The 23,334-nt window shown below is 37.4% G+C and overlaps 1 protein-coding gene across 3 annotated transcripts in view; it reads right to left on the bottom strand.

The window, feature by feature from the left end:
• Positions 1-23,334, bottom strand: part of PPME1 (protein phosphatase methylesterase 1) — a 63,641-nt gene that overhangs the window by 14,866 nt on the left and 25,441 nt on the right. For all 3 annotated transcript variants that reach the window (XM_013064303.2, XM_013064304.2, XM_004768074.3), the window contains 6 exons: positions 17,516-17,573; positions 17,001-17,052; positions 11,557-11,711; positions 10,163-10,253; positions 6,094-6,159; positions 2,738-2,861 (listed from right to left, as the gene is read on the bottom strand). In XM_013064303.2, coding sequence (XP_012919757.1) covers positions 2,738-2,861; positions 6,094-6,159; positions 10,163-10,253; positions 11,557-11,711; positions 17,001-17,052; positions 17,516-17,573 — 546 coding nt within the window. The remainder of the gene's footprint in view (positions 1-2,737; positions 2,862-6,093; positions 6,160-10,162; positions 10,254-11,556; positions 11,712-17,000; positions 17,053-17,515; positions 17,574-23,334) is intronic.

Genomic DNA, 23,334 nt, shown 5'->3' with positions numbered 1-23,334 from the left:
CTCATGTGTTTCAGTCTGACCTTCTAACAAAACTGCTGGAGTTTACTAAACTCCATATAACTGGGCGTATAAAATAATTACAAAGGAAAAATGAGCTGGAATTAAAAACCAAAGGATCTGGATGTGTTTTAGCACCAACATTTATAAGGTGTTCATAGGCAAGAATCTGTACCTCAGTTGTAAAACAGTGATAATACCTACAATACAGTTAAAATGAGAACTAGGGATGATAAATGTGATTTACTTAGTATAGCTCCCAGCACATAAAAGGCAAAAAGTAATTAGCAGTTTGTATCAGAGTCTCAGATCTACTAAATATTAATTACTTGATTACTTTGGAAACCTCTCTTCTCTCTATCTCTGTGTCTCAGTTTCTACACTGTTATCATGGGAGAGATCTCACCTCACCGAGTGTAGGAAATTAATCATGCACTGTTTATATTTTTGTAAATTCCAAAGAGGTACAAACAATTATTTATTGATCTTAAGGATGACAAAAGATCATCGTTAAATGAAAAAATCTGTTTTTAAAAAATGTACAGTTGATGCTTAAACAATATAGGTTTGGACTGTGCAGGTCCACTTATATGTGGATTTGGAAACAGTACAGTACTACAAATTTATTTTCTCCTCTTCATGATTTTCTCAAGAACATTTCTTTTTGTCTAGCTACTTTATTATAAGGGTACAGTATTTAATAAATATAAATAAACAAATTATATATTAATCACTATTTATATTATTGGCAAGGCTTCTGGTCAACAGTAGGCTATTAGTGATTATGTTTTTAGGGAGCCAAAAGTTATAGTTGTTTGGTTTTTTTTCTTGACAGAGAGAGAGCACATGTGTGGGGTGGGGGTGTGCATAGAGGGGCAGAAGGAGAAGGATAGAAACCATTTTAGGCCGACTCATGACCAGTGTGAGGCCCCACCAGTGGCTCAATTTCATGACCCTAAGATTGTGACCTGAGGTGAAATCAAGAGTCAGATGTTTACCTATCTGAGCCACCCAGGCACCCCAAAAGTTATAGTTGGATTTTTGACGGTGTTGGGGGATCAGTGACCCTACCCCCCATATTGTTCAGGACTCAATTGTCCTCTCCTCCTTGCTAATAGTAGCATCTCCAAACATAAGGGACTCTGGGGTATACACTGAATCCATTACTTGCCATTAGTAAGGTATTTATAATCCATCCCCAAAAGTCTGCTCCTCAGGCTCACTAACCATTTCAAGAAAAAAAAATCCTTTCCCACTACTATCCTCAAATCAAGTGTTCAATAAGAAGTCACACAACACTTGCTACATACACACACCCAAGCTAAATGCTGAGGGGAATTCATATAGAACATTAGTTCCTGTGCTCAAAATACAGAGGTTATTTTGTTGGGAGACAACACTTGCACATTAGAGGACACTGAATCTGCATTCTAGGGATTACTACAGGAGACCATAGTATCTCTGAATGGGGTTTATGAAAAATAATTCTATGACTTAGCCACAACTTTATTTATTTAAAAAAAAAAAGATTAAATTTTTAATTTATTTGACAGGCAGAGATCACAAGTAGGCAGAGAGGCAAGTAGAGAGAGAGAGAGGGAAGCAGGCTCCCCGCTGATCAGAAAACCCGATGCGGGGCTCGATCCCAGGACCCCGAGATCATGACCTGAGCTGAAGGCAGTAGCCTAACCCACTAAGCCACCCAGGCACCCTTAGCCACAACTTTAAAACAGAAAGTGCTAAGTTATGTCAGGGACCCTGGCTGGCTCAGTTGGTAGAGCACCCAACTCCTGATCTCAGGATCATGAGTTTGAGCCCCACATCAGGTATACAGATTACTTAAACTTATTTAAACAAATAAACAACCCAAAAAGTGCTAAGTTATGTCATACAGATCTTCAGTGGTATACTGGAGAAGGACTGATAGAAAATGAGGTCAGAAAACTTCCCCAAAGAAATACACTTTGAAAGATGAGTAAGATCTGATGGACTTAGCATAGACTAGTGGGAAATCAGATTTTCTCAAGAGATAAACCATAGGAACAGAAATATATATATATTTTTAAATATTTTTTTTTTAAAAGATTTTATTTGTTTTATTTGACAGACAGAGATCACAAGTAGGCAGAGAGGCAGGCAGTGAGAGAGAGAGAGGAGGAAGCAGGCTCCCCGTCGAGCAGAGAGCCCGATGCGGGACTCGATCCAAGGACCCTGAGATCATGACCTGAGCCGAAGGCAGCGGCTTAACCCACTGAGCCACCCAGGCGCCCCTATTTTTAAATATTTTATTTATTTGTCAGAGAGAGAGGGAGAGAGAGCGAGCACAGGTGGACAGAATAGCAGACAGAGGCAGAGGGAGAAGCAGGCTCCCTGCCAAGCAAGGAGCCCGATGTGGGACTCGATCCCAGGATGCTGGGATCATGACCTGAGCCGAAGGCAGCGGCTTAACCCACTGAGCCACCCAGGTGTCCCAGGAACAGAAATATTAAGGTGAGAAAGAATCTGATGAGAGAGCAGTCTTTTTGAGTGTAGGGTATATAAATTTTATGTTCCAATTTGTTAAAGTTATCTACAAGTGCCTTATATCTTATTGTTAACCTAAATAGCTATTATGATAACTTCTTCACCACCTAAAATATCTAGGGGTGAACAAAAAGAATATGTCACCCCCCCTTTCCCACCCCCACACACTCTAAACCTTCATTGCCCCAACCTTCCAAGAATGCCAGCTTTTACTCACCTCCATGTCATCTTCCTTTTTCCTCTTGTTTACGGACTCACTTCCTTCTTCGTCTTCTTCCTCTTCCTCTATGATTCCTTCCACTATAGATTTTGAGCCTTCTGGACTTGTAATTCCTTCACACCTAGGTGGTTTGTTTGTTTGTTTTTAAGTGCTATCATACATCTTTCTTTTATACACAAATTATCTCAGAGATACAGGTTCTTATAGGCTTTTATAATCAAATGTCAGTTAAAACTTAATGCTTTGGGGAGAAGGAGGATGTAAACAATGTGCATTTTAAAGTGTGTGAAAATAGACCAGGGCTGTGGAAAGTCATGGCCACGGAAGGTATGACTATATTCCAAGAGCTAGTTTTCCATTCTTACACCAATACTAACCCATAGAAGGGAGTAATCATTTCCTGTGGCATGGTGACCAGAGTTTTATTGACATTATCTTGTAAAAAAATTTCTTAACGATTCTACGAAGTCGCCTTGAAAAATAAAAAAAAAAAATTGTCCAAGATTCCCTGGCTCATTAGTAGATGAGGCTGGAAGGCAAATCCAAGCTGAACTAACTTCAAAGCATGTACCCTGTTTACAGTAGAGCAAGGCTATGCTATTTAAGCACAGTAAAAGGCCCCAACTTTCAATTAGCTGATAGAAACTGACAATTAAATAACCATCGCCAGCTGAACCTTGAGGCTTAGAATATCTGATCCAACCAATTGCTATTATTGTTTCTCCTCTAAAAAACAATCTTTCTTTATTATATAGTTAGGTAGAAAAATCAGTATTATATGAACAGCTGATACTATAATTCCTTTTAGAAAGAACTTGTTGGAAAAAATACACTGACAATATTAAAGGCAAAAATCCCAAGCGCCTAGGTAGCAGCCAGTACTAAGGTCTGTTCTCCACGATAAAGAAGAATTTGCTATTTTGCCCTTGAAAGGGAGAGAGAAGGGAGGAGAGGAGAGAGAACAAGCAGGATAAAAAGGGACTGGGATAAATTGAAGGGTCACTGAAACTTCAGTGGTGGATTTTTAACAGTGGTAACTTCTCCTTCCTTGTCTCCTCTATCGATCTCAGTAAAGTGTCAAAATGTGTTCTATGGGACTTGAGATGTCAAGTTTCATAACTAGGGTTATGAAGTTTCATAACTAGGGTTAAGGTAATATAACAAAGAACATGTGCTTTGGATTTCCACAGCTATGGATTAGGAGGTTCAAGAGATTTCGAGATCTCTTGATCTTCAAGAGATCAAAAAGGGCAGGAAGGTTCTATCTGGTATGTATATGACAACTAAAGCACACACTATATACACAAGTTTACATATTAAGAGAAGACACCACTTAAATTTACATATTAGGTAAAATTTTTAAATCGCTGAACTACCTGAATATAAGTCATATAACTTCCTCACAAAATGCTTTCCCACTACTTAAACAAATCTAATTTCAAAATATTCAGGCATTAAAAAGTGGGCATCCCACAGCTTATTTAAAGACTGCATTGTGTCTACTAGGTACTGCTACTTGAATTGTACTTTCAGGCCTAAAGTCTATGACACAGGCCTTGAAGTCAAATACACAGGAGACAGAATCTGAGCTCTGTGACTCACTAGCTGTGTGATCCTGGGGAAGCCACTTTACCTTTCTGAACTTCCATTTTCTCACCTACAAAATAATATTTGTCTTAAAGAGGTATCGTAAAGATTAAATGAGATGGTGCAAATGAATCAATGAATCTATGTAATGATCATTAATGGCTACCAACGCTGCAGAAAAGAGACAACCATAAATTACATGCTTCCTAATGGCAGTACCTATTCTTACAAACAAATAAAAAGCCAAAATAACAACAAACAAATCTGAACTTGATCAAATTTCTGAATCTAACTAATAATTTATAGACAATACAGTGAAGAGAGGAACATATTAAATTACACCTTCAGGAATCAATCAGAAAATCCAGATTGTGGGAAATTCTACAGGGCAAAGAACCAGGTCTCTTCAACAATAAATTACAAGGGAAAAAAAAAATGAGACAAAAGTAGAAACTATAAAAGATAAAAGATACTTAAGAGATATATTCTCCCTCCAATTAGTATATATCTACCTTACTGTAATTCTGATTTGATCTAAAAAATATAATCAGTGAGACAATTAGAAATGTGAATACTGAATGGACACTTGATGATATTAAGGAACTATTAAATTTTTTACGTGTAATAATGGTATTGTGATTGGTTTTAAAGTGTCCTTACCATTTAGGGTATCCTCAAATCTTGGAATTTATTTCAAAATATTTTGTAATTAGGGGACAATAAAGGAGCACAGATGAAACAAGACTGGCCATGAGTCAGTAACTGTTGAAAACAGGCAATGTATATATTGGGGTTCATTGTGTTATTCTACTTATACATGTTTAAAAATTTCCATAATATAAGATTTTTAAAATGAGAGCATGTATATAAAATACCTGGTACAGTATAAAATATATATACAGTATAAAATAGCTGGTACAGTGCCGTGCCTGGCAAATAGCAGGCATTCAGTAATGCCATTATCATTTTCATCAACTCTCATGCTCTTGTTCTGCTGGGCAACATTTTCTCAATTCATCTAAAGTTTATTTTGTAACCACATAGCAATACTCAAGACTCATGTAACCCTATCCAAGAAGATCAGCTGGGCTAAAGTAATCTTTTTTTTTTTTTTTAAGATTTTATTTATTTGACAGACAGAGGTCACAAGAGAGGCAGGCAGGGGTGGGGGGTAGGAAGCAGGCTCCTTGCTGAGCAGAGAGCCCGATGCAGGGCTAGATCCCAGGACCCTGGGATCATGACCTGAGCTGAAGGCACAGGCTTTTAACTCACTGAGCCACCCAGGTGCCCCAAAGGCTAAAGTAATCTTAGCTTAGCCTTAGAATCTGGCTTTCACTTAGGCTACACTAAAACTTTTATAGTGTGATTTCCTTACAATCAGGTTTGGCTAAGAAGGAGACCGTTACCAGAATAAAGCCATAGCTTCCAACACTAGAGAAGACACTTAATTTTTAATCTCCATTCTCTGGGATTCTTCACCTTTTAAGACCCAGAGTTGCAATAAAGAGGTAATCCTGTATCATATAGGCTTTGGGATTTCTTTAAAAAAAAAAAGAAAGAAAGAAATAGAAAAGAAAAGCTATGAGGTTAGTTCAATTGAACTCATTTGCAAAAATTATCTAGAATTGGGGGTATAGCTCAAGGGTAGAGCATTTGACTGCAAAGGCATTCAGGATGGTAGGACAGGTGTATAACAAAAAGCAATCTGTAATTCCCTCACCATGTTTCAGTCTCTAACCAGCCCAACAGGGAAAAATAAGACCTACTGTTTGACTTGGCCAACCATTGAGACACGGGCTGACTCCAAATTTCGAATCTGACCACTCTTCACGCTAGAAAAGTGAGAAGGGAGAAAGAAAGTTACTCAGTATCCACCTTATCATGTTATAGGGTCAAATGAATAATTTTGCAGATTCTGTGGAACCTCTATAAAGTTGTGTTTACCAATACAGCTTATATAGAGATTACCACTACTTCCTACCTGGTTATTATGGCTATAAGCCAACGAGTAAAAATTAAGTAAAGACATTCAAGCAATTTCCATTCTGCAAACATTTACCAGGAGGGTACTATGTGTCAGGCCTGTGCTTAAGAAACACCCAATTCAAACAGGGAGAAAGAAACACAGATAGTTTTAATATAATAAATGCAAGGTTCAAAGGAATCACTTTATTCTGAATAAAGAGGTTAAACAAAGTTCCCTAAATGTCCTGCCTAAACCAAGGAGAAAAGAAATTAGGCAGAAGATAAAAGAAGGTGGTCAGGGCAATATAGGCAGAGGGCACATTGCGAACAAAGGCACTGTGATGTGGACAAGTCAACATGATGAGGATTTTAGAGGACAGAGTGCAAAGAGAAGCAGGGGAAAGCAAAATGGGAGTGTGAGTGGGAGAAAGGGATAGGTGGGTAAGGACAAGCTCCTAGAGGACCTTGCCTGTCATGATACAGAGTTCAGGAGCTAAGATGCTATTTTAATAGATTAGTTCTCTCAGAGAACTGCCCATGTACGCCTAAGGGCCAAGCAAAATAGCTGCATGTCCCGGGGGAACTGGAAACAATATGTGAAACAAGCCACCAGAACACTTTTCTTTTCTTCTCTTCTTTCTCTCTCTCTCTCCCCCACTTTTTTTTTTTTTTTAAGAATTAATCCCTTTATTTGAGAAAGAGAGTGACAGAGTATAAGAGTGGGGAAGATGAGAGGGAGAAGCAGACTCCCCACTGAGTAGGGAGACTGATCTAGGGCTTAATCCTGGGACTCCTGGATCATGACCTGAGTTAAAGGCAGATGCTTAACTGACTGAGCCACCTAAGTGCCCCAGAACACATTTCTTGAAATGCAACTTTTTAGTTTAAAAAATCATGCAAAATTTTAAAGGGCAACCCCCTTAGATAATGACCTTGTTTCTTATTTTAATGATAAACAGATGCAATCAGAATGATTATTTCATTTTTCTACTATCAACTGAATCTACAGATCTACAAATATACCAGTATTTATAATCATATACCCTGCCTTGATGAGTTTTTAATATATGAAACATCTTTGTTCTATTCAAGGTCAACCTTGGGCACAGTTCCCATCTCCTCTTGCCTGTGAGGACTTTGCTACCTATGGTTACCCTGTGGATTATTTTTTTCTTTAGTGAATATTATAAAACAGCTTTTGAAAATATTCTCAACTTCACATTCACTACTAGATACTCCCCCACTTCTCTGCTCCCCATATAACAAAACGTCTCAAAAAAGGTGTCATAAAAAAAAGTTACCTTAAAGGAATCATTTTTCTTAAATATTTTATCTACATAATAATGGTCCTCCCCCCGCCAAAAAATAATGGTCCTCCAATTATCTCTAGCTCAACTTCTTCTAACAAGTACATATAAGTATTTACTTAACATTTCCATTTTGATGTATAATAAGCATTTCGGCTTATCCGTATAAAAATCCTTATTCCCTGACCTTTTACCTGCTCCCAAATCTACTTCTCCTTGTCTCTACCATTCACCCAATTGCTTTGGCTCAAAACCTAGAACTCATCCTTGGATGCTGTGCCTCCTCCTGCCTCCAACCCCATTTCTCTGCTGATATCCAACCCACAAGGCAGTCCTGTCAGTTCTTCCTTCAAAATACATTCCAGATATGACATACTACTTCCTCTGTTGCCATCCTGGTCTATGCTTACCATCATTATTCCCCTATACTACTACAATTGTCTCTTAACCAATTTCCCACTTCCATTAACATACCACTCCCTATTCTTTCCCCCAGTGTTTTCCTCAGAGCAGCCAGAGTGGGGAAACCAAAATGTCCAACTTCAAAGCCTAGGCTTCTTCTTTTTTTTTTTTTTTTTTAAAGATTTTATTTATTTATTTGACAGAGAGAGATCACAGTAGGAGAGAGGAAGGGAAGAGATCACAGAGAGAGGAAGGGAAGCAGGCCCCCTGCTGAGCAGAGAGCCCGATGTGGGACTCGATCCCAGGACCCTGAGATCATGACCTGAGCCGAAGGAAGCAGCTTAACCCACTGAGCCACCCAGGCGCCCCAAAGCCTAGGCTTCTAATGACAATTAACCTACTGCTTCTTATTAGGATGACCAGAGAAAGTAGAAGTGGAATTCACTTTGCTTTAAATCCTTACTGAATTAAATAGGTTGACCTTGTATTTCAACATCTTTTTTCCACTCCCATATGGAATAGCCACAATATCCATGGGTCATGAACTTGAATCAGATATCCAGCAGAGTACAAAACAAAGTTATGAAATACTTCATTATATTCTTTCTGAGTCTCAGGCTCAGGAACTGGGTTCTAAAAATCAGAGAACCCAAAACATTTAAACATACAACAGAGAGAACCTTCATCCTATCCCACATCTGCCACTAGAATCAAGACTCTGTCTGTTTTAGGAGCAGGTCCACTATGACTGCCATGCTGGATTAAGTTCCTATCTTCTGTAACTTCTGTGCTTCAATCATTGTGTTTACACATTTACTTGTTTGTATTCCCAGTTTTTTTTGATGACAAGTACTAAGCCTGATTCATCACCAGTTCTTAAATCAGGTACAACACATCTTAGGTACTTAAAAAAAAATAAAAAAGGAAAAAGTTATTTGGAATCATCTTCTCACTGGTTGTTATTGGGGAAGAAGGCAGGGTGCCTGAGGTACATGCTAAACTGGCAACGGCTCCATACAAACACTGTAGCTGCTGAAGAGGGAGAGATCTTTGGTGTCTCTAAGAGAAAAGGAACCCTACATCTCAGTAGTGTGAACAAGGGGAGACAGAAGCAACGTATCAAACACAAACTTCATTTTGGTAAGCCATATTTGGCATGAGATACTCTGTCTTAGATAAACTACCTAGGCTTTATTTACCAAGTCCTTCATTTCCACTTGATTCAAAGAACAGATACGTTCTGCCTGCTAATGCAGTCAGCAGTATGCTGTATGCAATATGAAAATACAAAAGAAATAGAGGATAGCTTCTGCCCTTATGATGTAGGAAAAGCATTAAGAGAAACATAAAAATTGGCAATAAAAGCGTATCTTTTAGGGGAGTATTAGAAGACTAAAGAGGTAAACAGTACAATATAATACAGACAGAGGCCTCTAGTTATTTAATCAAATGAATGGAGGAGTTAGAAAAAGGGTCTAAAAAAAGGAACTAGACATGATTTTAAAGAATACGCAGGAAGACAGGATACTAAAGATATTTTATCCTAAGACTGATTTCCTTGTGGGGGAGACAGTATATTACTCATTTCTGAAATTTCACCCTTTAACACAAAGTTTTAAATAAATATTTAATCAAATAATTGATTGAATTAATGAATAAATTAACAACAGAACAGCCTTAAGTGGAAGTCATAGCCAATTCTGTCCATAATTTTTATGAAAACTATTTAACCAAAACCCAAATAAAAACTAAGAAAGGAACCTATGTCCATTCTTTCTGTTTCTCCACTGTTTTCTCTGGAACACAGAAAGTGAATCTAGTACCATGAAGCATCAGAAGTGAAAAAGGCCTTAGAGCCTAATTTAGTCCAGACTCTTACCTCAGAGATGGAAATAGCTAGACAGCAGATGATCCATAATTATTAAAATTCTAGGAGGCACTATAGTGTATTAGAAAAAGGATGGATTTTAGATAACTGGGCCAAGCATGAAACATTTAAATATTAAAAAAAAAATTCTGCTCTTTATGTAACTGTTTCTGCACATGATAAAGCTAAGGCTTGGAAACTGAACTACTCCTTTGAACTTGGTGCCTGAATTGATGAAAAAGGGCAGCTACAATCTAACATTTAGAATACAGACAATATAGATTTGTTGGTTACCTCCATTCAATGGCATTCTCTAGAGACTTGAAGGTTTTAGGTCGACCACGTAAGAAATTCTGCATGCTATTAAGTGCATCCATGGCTGTACCTAGATGTTAAACAAATATTTTAACTATAGCACTTAACATATTCTAAGCATTTACACTTGCTGGGATAACTGTGTACATTTGCCCTTAATGATAGCAGAATTCAGTGATGCTTTGGGGAAAAAGATATAGCTTAAGAAAATTCAGAAGACTGATGTAAAAGCCAGCTTCCAAGATGGCCTCCAGTGATTTTTGCCTCTTGGTATTCACTCCCTTGTGTAGTCTTCCCACACTGAATAGGGGCTGACTTATATAAACAATAGTGTAACTTCTGAGGATGGGTCATAAAAGACATGGCAGCTTCTTTTTAAATGTTAAATAAAATAATGGGACACACATACAATTAAAAAATTACACAGCCACTAAAGATATTTACAAAGAGTTTTTGATGACATGGAAAATGACTATATAATGTGGGGTGTGGGTGAAATGGGGGAAAGTGTCAAAAGCTACAAACTTCCAGTTATAAAATAAATAAGTATTGAGAATGTAATGTACAGCATGGTGACCATAGTTTAAAATACTGTATTTTATACCTGTTGTGTTTTTTTAAGATTTTATTTATTTATTTATTTGAGAGACAGCATGCATGAATGCGAGCAGTAGGAGGGGCAGAGGGAGAGGCAGAGAATCTTTTTTTTTTTTTTTAAAGATTTTATTTATTTATTTGGAGAGAGATCACAAGTAGGCAGAGAGGCAGGCAGAGAGAGAGGGAAGCAGGCTCCCCACTGAGCAGAGAGCCCAATGCGGGACTCGATCCCAGGACCCTGAGATCATGACCTGAGCCGAAGGCAGCGGCTTAACCCACTGAGCCACCCAGGCGCCCCGAGGCAGAGAATCTTAAGCAGACTCTGCACCTAGTATGGAGCCCTACATGGAGCTCGATCTCATGACCCTGAGATCATGACCTGAGCCAAAACAATGAGTCAGCTGTTTACTAACTGAGCCATCCAGGTACCCCTTTATTGTATATTTGAAGGCTGTTAACAGAGTTGAGCTTAAAAACACTCGTCATAAGAAAAAAATCTGTATGTTATCTACACATAATGTGGTTATCATTTCACAATATATACATTGAATCATTATGTTATATACCTAAAACCAATAAAAGGTTATATGCCAATTAAAAAATATATCTGAGAGTGTCTCTGCTATAAAATAACATAAAAAAAGATATAAAGACAGAGGGACATAGTTCAAGATGAGTAGAAATCAACAATAAATTAAAATAGGATAATAATAATCTATCATGGATGTCTCTTATAAATCAAAGATTCTGATTTAGTCAGTACTAAGAAAACTTACCTTCCACAACATCAATCATACAGAGACCCAAGAGGCTTGGCACCAGGTTCGATGATGTTGTGTGGACTGCAATAGCACCACCCATACTATGTCCAATCAGCATAATTGGAGGAGGGAGGTCCCCATACATGGCTTCAACCACATTGCCAACATCCCTACAAAGAGAAGATTGTAAAAGTCATTTTCTTTTCTAACTCCTTCCTTTGGTCTGTTACTATAGGTTAGTAAGTAACTTTGGGTCCTAAGACTGTAAAGGTCTACTGGACCATCTTGCAAATATACCTATGTAAATCTCTTATTATGCCCCCCAGTATCTATACATGTAGCCTCACATCTAGCTCTTTCTGATAAATGGGACTAAGAACCCAAATTTTCTTTTTTTCCTTTTTTTTTTAAAGATTTATTTATTTAAAGAGAGCATGTGCAGAGGGGTGCAGAGGGAGAGGCAGAGAACCTCAAGCAGACTCCGTGACGTGTGCAGAGCCTGAGAGGGAGCGCAATCCCATGACCCTGAGATCATGACCTGAGCCAAAATCAAGAGTTGGATGCTTAACCAACTGAGCTTCACAGGTGCCCAAGAACCCCAATTTTTAAATTTTCTTTTACATCACACTTTCACTATTCCACACATTTAGTACAATTACATATTCTCTTTATCTTTTAAAAAAGATTTTGTTTATTTATTTGACAGACAGAGATCACAAGTAGCCAGAGAGGCAGGCAGAGAGAGAGAGGAGGAAGCAGGCTCCCTGCCGAGCAGAGAGCCCGATGCCGGACTCGATCCCAGGACCCTGAGATCATGACCCAAGCCAAAGGCAGAGGCTTAACCCACTGAGCCACCCAGATGCCCCATATATTATCTTTATTTTAAACCTAAGCTTGAAACTGGACAAATAATGTAAGCTCTCTACGCCACAGTTTCCCTAACGATAAAACAGGAAAACAATTTTATTAAGCATTATAATGTAGTAAAATTTAGAGTCACAAGATGAATTGCAGCCCAATTTTAATTTTTATTATGTGGAATTGAATTATTTAATCTCTCAGTTTCAATATCTATAAAATGAAGATAAGAATGTGATTTATTAGAAAAAAAGAAAATGATCTACTATTTCAGACTGCCTTGAAGAGTAACTAAAACAGTGAATGAGGGATGCCTGGGTGGCTCAGTTGGTTAAGTCACTGCCTTTGGCTCGGGTTGTGATCCCAGGGTCCTGGGATCGAGTCCCACATTGGGCTCCTTGCTCAGCAGGGAGCCTGCTTCTCTCTCTGCCTCTGCCTGCTACTCTGCCTGCTTGTGCGCTCTCTCTCTCTGACAAATAAATAAATAAAATCTTAAAAAAAAAAACAGTGAATGAAAATTACTTTGAAAAGTGTAAATGCTATGCAAATGTTACTTACTCCTTAAAATTTGTCATATAAAGTTATTTGAAGTAGTAACATAAATAAATGTAAGTACAATGTTCTGAGAAACAAGATGTTCAGAGCTAATTTTTATTGGCTTCTGTCCTAGTCTTTAATTCTGAGTGGATCTATTTAACAAAGTCAAACCTTAAAGTTTTGAAAATGAGAAGTGAAGTAGGAACTTGGGTTTGATTTGTCTAGAGGCCCTCTTCACTACAGCAATAGGTAGATGTGGTATGTTTTTAGAGACTACTGGCTCTACCGTCTTCTTTTGGGAGTGGCTGAGTTAACTTAAAAAAAAAAACAGTTTTTTCTTGCTGTATGTTATATACCTCAAGCATCCACACAGTGTTATCCAAATATAGCAGTTGTGGATGTAGGAACACAGCCTTTTGAATATGACCTCCAGAGCATTCAGAGTGGCAAAGACAAATGTTTTCAGAAGGAATTAATCTTAAAAATCTCATAAAACAAATACAGATATGAATGGGGTAGCTGTAGCATCTGCAGACAATCTGGGAGATAAGGAGGCCCACCTAATTTTTTAAGTGAAAAAAGTAACAGTTTAATATTCCTTTGGAGTTAAACTTAAAGCTAAAAGTTTTGGTTACTAACAGTATAATAAAGTAAAAAGTTGCTACAGAAGGTTATCTAAATACAGGTCTCCATAAAACACTAAGTAACTAAGTTGGACTGGTTCTGTGATATCTGCTTCATGTGTGCCTGAAGGTGGACAGGGTCTGAAACAAACGAACTCCAAAATGTATCTAAGCTTAGGAAAGGTATAGTCCATCCAGGTAAAAAGTGGTTATGATCAATCACTTGATCATTTACCACCAGGAGAAATTTGTTCTTATTAAGATTAGCCAAACTGCCAAGATTAGTGCCTTGACACATGTTCTGAAGTTACAGAAAAATAAAATAAAGATGAAGTAGCAAGTGTTATCTAGAAAACTAGACTAAAACTGGATACATCACAGTTTTGGCGAAGGCTTTGTAAGGAGATTCTATCATGCTTATTAATACTGGGTTCATTTTCTGAGAAGCAATATAGCATATCATGGACATAACAGAAAAAGAGTATCAGAGCAATCTGAGCTCAAATCTTGTTTCTTCTACTTTCAGTGGAATTGCATTTTATGTAGGGTTGAGGTTCTGAAGTTGATACACAAGGCAAAAATTGTGCTGTCAGTACTACTTGAAAATCCGATTAATCATCCATTAAATATGCTATTTTGAGATTTTTGCTTCAGAGTGACTGAACTCAGAAATCATATAAATGTTTTATTGTTTTGACTATTTCACAAGAATCCAAATTATTGGCTCTTCTGATTCTTGGTAACCATCTTCATCATTCTAGATAGTCTTAATTATCTATTTTCTTTTTAACTTTTGTTAGAAGTTTTCAACTTATTGTCTCTCAGCTCTAATTCTCACACCCTTCATTGTATGTTCTCCAAAACTGGCCTTTAAATATTTTCACCTTTCCAGCGGGCATGATGCTAAGCTTTATCAGTAGAGGGCACAAGAGCGACATTAGAGAAAGAAAAGGTTTTGCAGCTAGTTCAAGTGCATTTCTCCACAAGCTCCTGAAGCCTATGTGCCTCTAGCACCCAGGACCTGCAGCATGGGAAGCCTTCCAGCACACAGCTTCCCTAGTGCCCAAATCCTGCAGCACAGGTGGCTTCTCTAGCATATCATCCCCCCCATACCCAATTTTTTTCCTAGCCTTATTGAGGTAAAATTGGTATACAAAAAATAGTAAATAATTAATGTATACGCTTGTCTTACCATCACTTCCAAAAGTTTCTTTTTGTGTGAGTGTGGGTGTAACATGAGATCTACTCCCCTAACAAACTTTTAACTCATTGTTAAGCACAGGCACTATGTTGTATAGCAGCAGATCTCTGGAACCACCCTCAATATTTCTGTTGCAGAGTGCCTCTAGTGAGACACCTCTCTGTGAACAGTTTTCCCTGTACCCTAGAGGGCAGATATCTGGCGAAGGTCTGCCAACATGGCATCCAAATGACTTCTCTGCCCTCAGTAAACCACAGTCATGCCCTCTACAGCAAGGTCTAAATCTCAACCTCTTCCATTGGTGTTCCACCTCTGCCCAAGGGGATTGTGGCAGCTACTTACACCTGCTATTCCTATATTCTTTCTTTCTTTTTTGAAAAGTTTTCTAGCTTTATTGAGGTATAACTGGTAAATAAAATTATAATATATTTAAAGTATATAATATGATGATTGGGTATATAGATACATGAAATGACCCCCACAATCAAGTTAATTAAATATATATTCTTTAATGTTCTTCTTACTAGCAATTCTTCATTACTCCAATGCCTTACTATATTTAATAAATCTTTATATTAAACTTGCCCTGTTCAAATTCCTATGTGTGTTTTTTTTTCCCTGATTGTCCCAGACTGATATATTATTAGGCAATGTATACTTAAGATCCTCAATTAATTCTTCAAATTCCCGGAGAACGTCATTCAAGCTGTCATAACTCTTTGGCAGCCTGGCACTTAGATGATGTATCTCACTTTTTGTCAACAGTCAGGAAACCCTTTAAATCCTTAAAAATTGTTCACAAATCTTTCTCTAGGTATCACTAAACACCTGATCATTTTGGGCTTTACTGTTCTCACATTACAAAGGATAGTATGAACAACTCAGAAAACAGATTCTTAGCTCCCTTTTCATGGTTTCTCAGAAATATGTTCACTGAATGGAATGGTGTCATACAGTGTTATTTCTCTCTCTCTCTCTGCCAAGCACTGTAGTTGAATGATCACAATTCTGCTCTCTTAACTATGTGACCTCATACAGTCAGTCAATCTAAGTTTCCTCATTGGTTTAAAAAAAAGATAACATCTGTACTTCAGAATTAATAATATGGATAATTAAAATAAACACCTTAAATAAACTATTTATTCTTTTTTAAAAAAAGATTTATTTATTTTAGACAGAGAGTGCAGCAAGGAGAGAGAGAATCTCAAGTAGACTCCCTACTAAGTGTGGAACCTGATATGGTATTCAATCTCACGACTCTTCAGATCACAACCTGAGCCAAAACCAAGAGTTGGATGCTTCAACAAATGTGACACCCAAGCATCCCAGTAAATATTTTTCTTAATAAATGCATAATTTACACTTAATAAAGCCTGGCAGACAGAAAGCACACAAAGAGCATGAACTATAACAATAAACCTATGGCCACATGAGTTTGAGTTCTGAAGGAAACATGGTTTACTCTTGGATTAAAGCTGCTAAAGTAAGAAGAGACAAGATAATTTTTGGCCAAAGTTGGTGAAATACTTCAAAGACCATGTATTATAGCAGGGTGGTTAGAAGAATCCTGTTTAAAATATAGGTTAGTTGTTCCCAAACACCAGTCACAGGACTGGCTGCATAAGATTTCTTTATATAGCTTTATCAAAAATATAAATAAATGTTCAGATCCCCCTGGTAGAAGCCCTAATTCAGCAGGTCTGGGATAAGGCCAACCATCTGTATTTTAATCATTCTTTCAGTGATTCTAATGAGTGACCAGGTGTGAGACTATTGTATATACTACCACCATCTTGTACTTTGAGGCCCAGGTAATTATTTATTCTTCAATACTTTGTTCTTGTCTTACTAGGAAGTTGGACAAAGAAGGTGGGCAGGTTACCTTAAGAACATCTTTCAGCCTTTTATATATAACCACTTTTCAAGCATAAGTTCCCAATAGTATCCAGATTCTATTCAACTCTGTTAATAGAAGAAAACTTTGTAAAAGGCAACACAAACTCAAAGAATTTTTCAAGTGCTTTATTTGATGACTAGAACACTGAATGTATCAAGAAAGATGGATGTTTCTTTCAAGATTAAATACTAAGGAAACACTAAATACAGAGGAAAGACAACAGAAGTAAAATTTTCTCTATGCTAATTATTGTCCAACAATCTCACCAGGAGAGTAATAGTTATACACTATTTATAATAGTAATGGAAGCCAGGTGATGTATAAACAATATTACATTACTTACTTTGCCATTGTTTCTGCAGACAGGTCTTCAGAATTCTTGACTTTTGTTTCACCTAAAAAGAAAATATTTAAAAAATAAAATTCCCAATGATAGGAATTATAAAAGCAAGAGTATTCGCTTTCAAAAATCTCACTTTGGGGAATGAAATGCAGATTTTATTATTGTGTATGATGGGCTTAGCAAGGGTTTTCTGTTACAGATGTATCTTTATAGTTGGCCATCCTAAGAAAGATATAATTCTAGTGGCCTACTAAAGATTTATCCACATTCCTTATACATCACCAGCATCAGAATTTGGTTACATTAAAGGACGTTTTTATTTTTTAGCTAAACAACAACATATATATGTGTATTTATAAAATATCTTTTATAGAAACTAAGACTTTGCTCGAAGAGCCCAAATGGAACAGGCCAAGTTATTTTGTGGTCACACTGAAATTTACTGTAATACTTAACACTATTCAAAGGAGTTGGCAAATATATCGAGTCAGCGACTAATTAAGAACATCACTTACCATGACCTCGCAGATCTAAAGCCACAATCCTACACTGAACCCTACTAATGATCGCCGCCTAGGAAGATAAGGAAAATCTGAGTTAGCAAATCTTTCCCCATCAATAATGATAACTTTGTTGAATGAACGGCCATCAGAATTCAAGAATCTCAGAATAATCAAAGAAAGACATTTCACTTTTTTTTTCTTATTTGGGTACAGCTGACATACATTGTTAGATTAGTTACACGTGTATAACACAGTCATTTGACAAGCTTATACATTATTTTATGCTCACCACATCCAACACTATTACATTATCACCAACTATACGCTGAGCCTTTTATTCCTGTGACTTACTCATTCCGTAACTGGAAGCCTGTATCTCCCACACCCCTTCACCCATTTTGCCCATTTCTCCATTCCCAACCCTCTAGCAACCATCAGTTTGTTCTAGTTTGTTCTCCATATTTATAGCTCTGATTCTATTTCTTGTTGTTTTAGATTCCACATATGAATGGAATCATTCGGTATTTGTTTTTCTCAGTCTCATTTATTTCCCTTAGCATAATATTCTCTAGGTCTAACCATGTTGTCATAAATGGCATGATCTCATTCTTTTTTAAGGTAGTGTAATATTCCATTATGTGTACATATCACATCTTTCTTATTCATTTGTCTAGTGATAGACACTTAGGTTGCTTCTATATATTGGCTATTGTAAGTAATGCTACAATAAACATAAAGGTGCACATATCTTTTCAAATTAGTGTTTTCATTTTCTTTGGGTAAATACCCAATAGAGATACTATTGGATATATGATATTTCTACTCTTAATTTTTTGAGGAACCTCCATAGTGTTTTCCACGGTAGATATACCAATTTACATTCCCACCAAGAGTGTACAATAGATAAAGAAAAAGCGCTTGACAAAATTCAACATCCATTCATGACAAAACCTCTCAGGAGAGTAGACTTAGAAGAACATATCTCAATACAAATACAAAAAACCTACAGCTAACATCACACTCCATGGTAAAAAAACTGAGAGCTTTTCCTCTAAGACCAGGAACAAGATAAAGATGCTCACTCTTGTTACTTTTGTTCAACAGAGTACTGGAAATACTTGCCACAGCAATCAATTTATATTCCCACCAACAGTGCACAAGGGTTACCTTTTGTCTACAGCCTTTCCAATGCTTGTCTCCTATCTTTTTGATAACAGCCATTCCAACAGCTGAGAGGGGATAACTCAGTGTGGTTTTGATTCGCATTTTCCTGATTAGTGATGCTGAATATCTTTTCATGTACCTGTTGGCCATTTATATGTCTTCTTTGGAAAAATGTCTATTCAAGTCTATTGTCCATTTTTACTTAATTTTTAAAAGATTTTGTTTATTTGACACACAGAGAGAGATAGTGAGAGACAGAGCACAAGCAGGGGAAGTGGCAGGCAGGCAGAGGGAGAAGCAGGCTCCCTGCTGAGCAAGGAGCCCAATGTGGGGCTCGATCCCAGGACCCTGGGATCATGACCTGAGCTGAAGGCAGATGCTTAATTAACTGGGCCACCCAGGAGCCTCTATTGTTCATTTTTAATTGATTTTTTTGTTCTTATTGAGTTGTACGAATTCCTTACATATTTTGGATATTAACCATTTATCAGATAGATGGTTTGCAAATATTTTCTCGCTTTCTATAGGTTGCCTTTTCATTTTGCTGATAGGTTTGGGTTGGTTTGTTTTTTTTTTCCTTTTGGCTATGCGGAAGCTTTGGGTTTGATGTACTCCCACTTGTTCCTTTTTGCCTTTGTTGCTTGTTCTTTTGGTGTCATACCCAAAAAATCATTGCCAAGACCAACGTCAAAGGGCTGTCTCCCCATGTTTTCTTCTAGTAGTTTTAGAGGTTCAGGTCTTATATTTAAATCTTTAATCCATTTCAAGTTAAATTTTTGTGAGTAATGTAAGATAGGAGTCCAATTTTATTCTGCATGTGGTTATCCAGCTTTCCCAACACCACTTATTGAGGAGACTATCCTTCCTCCATTGAGTCTTCTTGGCTCCCCTGTCAAATACTAGTTAATCAAGTATGCATATCTTTATTCCTGAGGTCTTGGTTCTGTCCCATTGGCCTATGTGTCTATTTTTAAGCTAGTCCCATACTGTTTTAATTACTATAGCTTTGGATGCAAATATGACATCAGGAATTATAATGCCTGGCCTCTTCTTTCTTGATTGTTTTGGCTATTCAGTATTTTTTCCTGTTCCACACAACTTTTAGAAAATTTTTCTTCTATTTCTGTGGAAAATATCTTTGGGATTTTGATAGGTATTACATTGAATCTGTAGATGGCTTTGGGTAGTATGAACATTTTAATAATATTAATTCTTCTGATCCATGAACATGGGGTACCTTTCCATTTGTGTCTTGAATTTCTTTCATCATTGTCTTATAATTTTCACTGTACAGATCTTTCACCTCTTTGCTTAAATTTATTCCTAAGTGTTTTATTTATTTGCTATTGTAGATGGGACTGTTTTAATTATTTTTCCAATAGTTCAGTGTCAGTGTATTAAATCACATTTTTTAAAAATATTTTATTTATTTATTTAACAGAGAGAGATTACAAGTAGGCAGAGAGGCAGGCAGAGAGAGAGAGGAGGAAGCAGGCTCCCCGCTGAGCAGAGAGCCCGATGCGGGACTCGATCCCGGGACCCCGAGATCATGACCTGAGCCGAAGGCAGCGGCTTAACCCACTGAGCCACCCAGGCGCCCCTAAATCACATTTTAAAAATCAGCTAGAGGTGCCCTGGTTGGCTCAGTTGGAGGAACATGCAACTCTTGATCTTGGGATTGTGAGTTCAAACCCTACAGTAGGTAGAAATTACTTAAAATAAGTAAATAAAAATTTTAGGAATCAGCTAGAAAAGCAAGTCTTTTCTATTTCTATTACTCCAATGAATACCTTTAAAGAGAATAGCAGACTGAAATCCTACTACACCTTGCTATTTGTTCCTGAAAGCTAATTTACAAGGGTTATTTAACACATTACAATGGTGGTAGAGCCTTCAAGGCCAAAAACAAATCTATACTCTGGAAATACAATTAAGTGCACCTGTGTGGTTCAGTCTGTAAAGAGTCTGCCTTTGGCTCAAGTCATGATCTCAGGGTCCTGGGATCGAGCCCCACACTGGGCTCCCTGCTCAATGGGAAGTCTGCTTGTCCCTCTGCCTCTGCCCATCCCCCTCCTCACGCTCTAATAAATAAAATAAAAAATCTTTTAAAAAATTAAGTGGCAAAGATATTGTCAAATTTGCTTTATTACTCTACATTTTAAAAAGGGAGTTTTTTGAAAGGAGTAATTGTCAATCCCAACTTTATCTTGAAAGCAGTAATTTATGATCTGCCTGTCATTAAACAAGACAATAATGCTAAAAACAGATTTTCCATTCACTTATTTAATAAATCTTTCTATACTACATCTTTTAAAAATCTGGCACCAATTAATCATGTGGTTACAGTATGAAAAAGATGGGCAATGTCCTTGCTCTCATAATGTTTACATCCTAGTGTGGCAAACAAAAATTAGAAAACAATGAAAGAACAAAGTAAATTCAGAGTGTAACATGTTCTATAAATAACAAAAAGTGTTAGAGCATGTCCATAATAATTATTCTCTTTAAATGTATTCATTAGAGTAATAGAAGTAGAAACAGACTTACAAAACAAGATTTCATTCTTTTTGCTGGCTGAGTAATATTCGTGTGTGTGTGTGTGTGTGTGTGTGTGTGTACGCACACACGCATCTTCTTTATCAATTCATCTATTGATGGACATCTGGGTTCTTTCGATAGTTTGGCTATTGTGTACACTGCTGCTATTAAAATTGGGGTGCATGTGCCCCTCTGATTCACTGTTTGTATCCTTTGGATTAAGACCTAGTAGTGCAATTGCTGGGCCATAGCGTAGCTCTATTTTTAATGTCTTGAGAAACCTCCATCCTGTTTTCTAGAGTAGCTACACCAGTCACTCGGGAGAGGGTTCCCCTTTCTCTGCATCCTCCACATCTGTTATTTCCTGAGTTGTTAATCTTAGTGACTCTCATTGTAGTTCTGATTTGTATTTCCCAGATGCTGAATGATGCTGAGCATTTTTTCATGTGTCTGTTAGTCACTTGTATGTCTTCTTTGGAGAAGTTCCTGTCTTCTGTTCATTTCTTGACTAGATTTTTTTTTTGGGGGGGGTGTTGATTTTGATGAGTTCTTTATAGATTTTGGATACCAGCCCCTAATCTGATACATCATTTGCAAGTATCTTTTCTCATTCTGTAGGCTTTTTAGTTGTGTTGACTGTTTCCTTTGCTGTACAAAAGCTTTTTATCTTGATGAAGTCTCAATAGTTCATTTTTGCTTTTGTTTCCCTCGCCAAAATTTATTTATTTTAATGAGAGAAAGGGAGAGAGCGAGTGTGTGCACAGGGAGGGGAAGAGGGAGAGAATCTTCAAGCAGTTTCCCCACTGAGAGTGAAGCCCATTGTGGGGCTTGATTTCATGATACATGAGATCATGACCTGAGCGGAAACCAAGAGTCAGATGCTCAAGTGAGTGATCCATCCAGCCACCCTGGTATTTTTTAAGATTTTATTTTTTTATTTGACAGAGAGAGACACAGCAAGAGAGAGAACAAAAGCAGGGGGAGTCAGAGAAGGAGAAGCAGGCTTCCCACTGAGCAGGGAGCCCGATGCAGGGCTCCATCCCAGGACCCTGGGATCTTGACCTGAGCTGAAGGCAGATGCTTAATGACTGAGCCACCCAGGCATAACCCCTAGCCACCCCATTTTTTTCGTAGTTTTTTGAATACTGATTCAAATTTGTTTCTTGTGATTAGTTTATTCAGATTTTCTATTTCCCCTGTTTCACTTTTGGAAGACTGTATGTTTCTAGGAATTTAACCCTTTCTTCTAGGTTATCCAGTTGGACACTAGGATTTCTAATTTTAGACAAATAGCTTTTCACAATTTGGTATTATTTCCTTAGAACAGATAGATTCCTAGAAGTACAACCTCTATTTCAAATGATATAAATACTGATAATTCAAAGTGCTAAATTACTTCCCAAGAGAGCTCTATCTGACACTAAAGAAAAGAACAGTGAAGTAGGAGTTGGAAGATGTGATTTCTAGTCCCAATGTTTGAAAATATTTGTTTTCTAATGCCTTTGCCAACACTAAGAATAGTTTTTGGAAAATATTAATTTGATATCTAAAAAAATGATACCTCCTATGTGAATCATATCTGATTACTAGTGAGGATGAACTTTCTCATGTCTGTACGTTCTCCATGAACTGTGTCTTCATGTCCTTTGGTCTTGCATATCCTGTGTCTGGGATTTTTCTAACCATGTTCTATCTTTTGGTATCAGCCATATGTAAAAATGACTTACTGACATTTGATCAAAACTTTAGAATGATTTACTTTCTCAAATAGGACACAATGAATAAAATTTATCCTTTTCTTTTTCTTTTTAAAGATTTTATTTATTTATTTGACAGAGAGAAATCACAAGTAGTCGGAGAGGCAGGCAGAGAGAGAGAGAGGGAAGCAGGCTCCCCGCTGAGCAGAGAGCCGATGCGGGACTCGATCCCAGGACCCTGAGAGATCATGACCTGAGCCGAAGGCAGCGGCTTAACCCACTGAGCCACCCAGGCACCCCAAATTTATCCTTTTCTTAATTGTTTTAACTTCTTCAAGGAATAACTATTGAGCACCAACTCCAGGACAGGCCCGGTGTGTTGTCATATTAAGAGTGAATAAGCACAGTTTCTGCTGTCAGGGAATCTCACGA

The sequence above is a fragment of the Mustela putorius genome, unplaced genomic scaffold, assembly GCF_011764305.1.
Source record: "Mustela putorius furo isolate JIRA1106 unplaced genomic scaffold, ASM1176430v1.1 tig00003987_pilon_pilon_pilon, whole genome shotgun sequence".
In the NCBI taxonomy this organism is placed as follows: Eukaryota; Metazoa; Chordata; class Mammalia; order Carnivora; family Mustelidae; genus Mustela; species Mustela putorius.
Note: the sequence above shows the minus strand (reverse complement) of the source record. Positions and strands in the feature narration are given on the sequence as shown.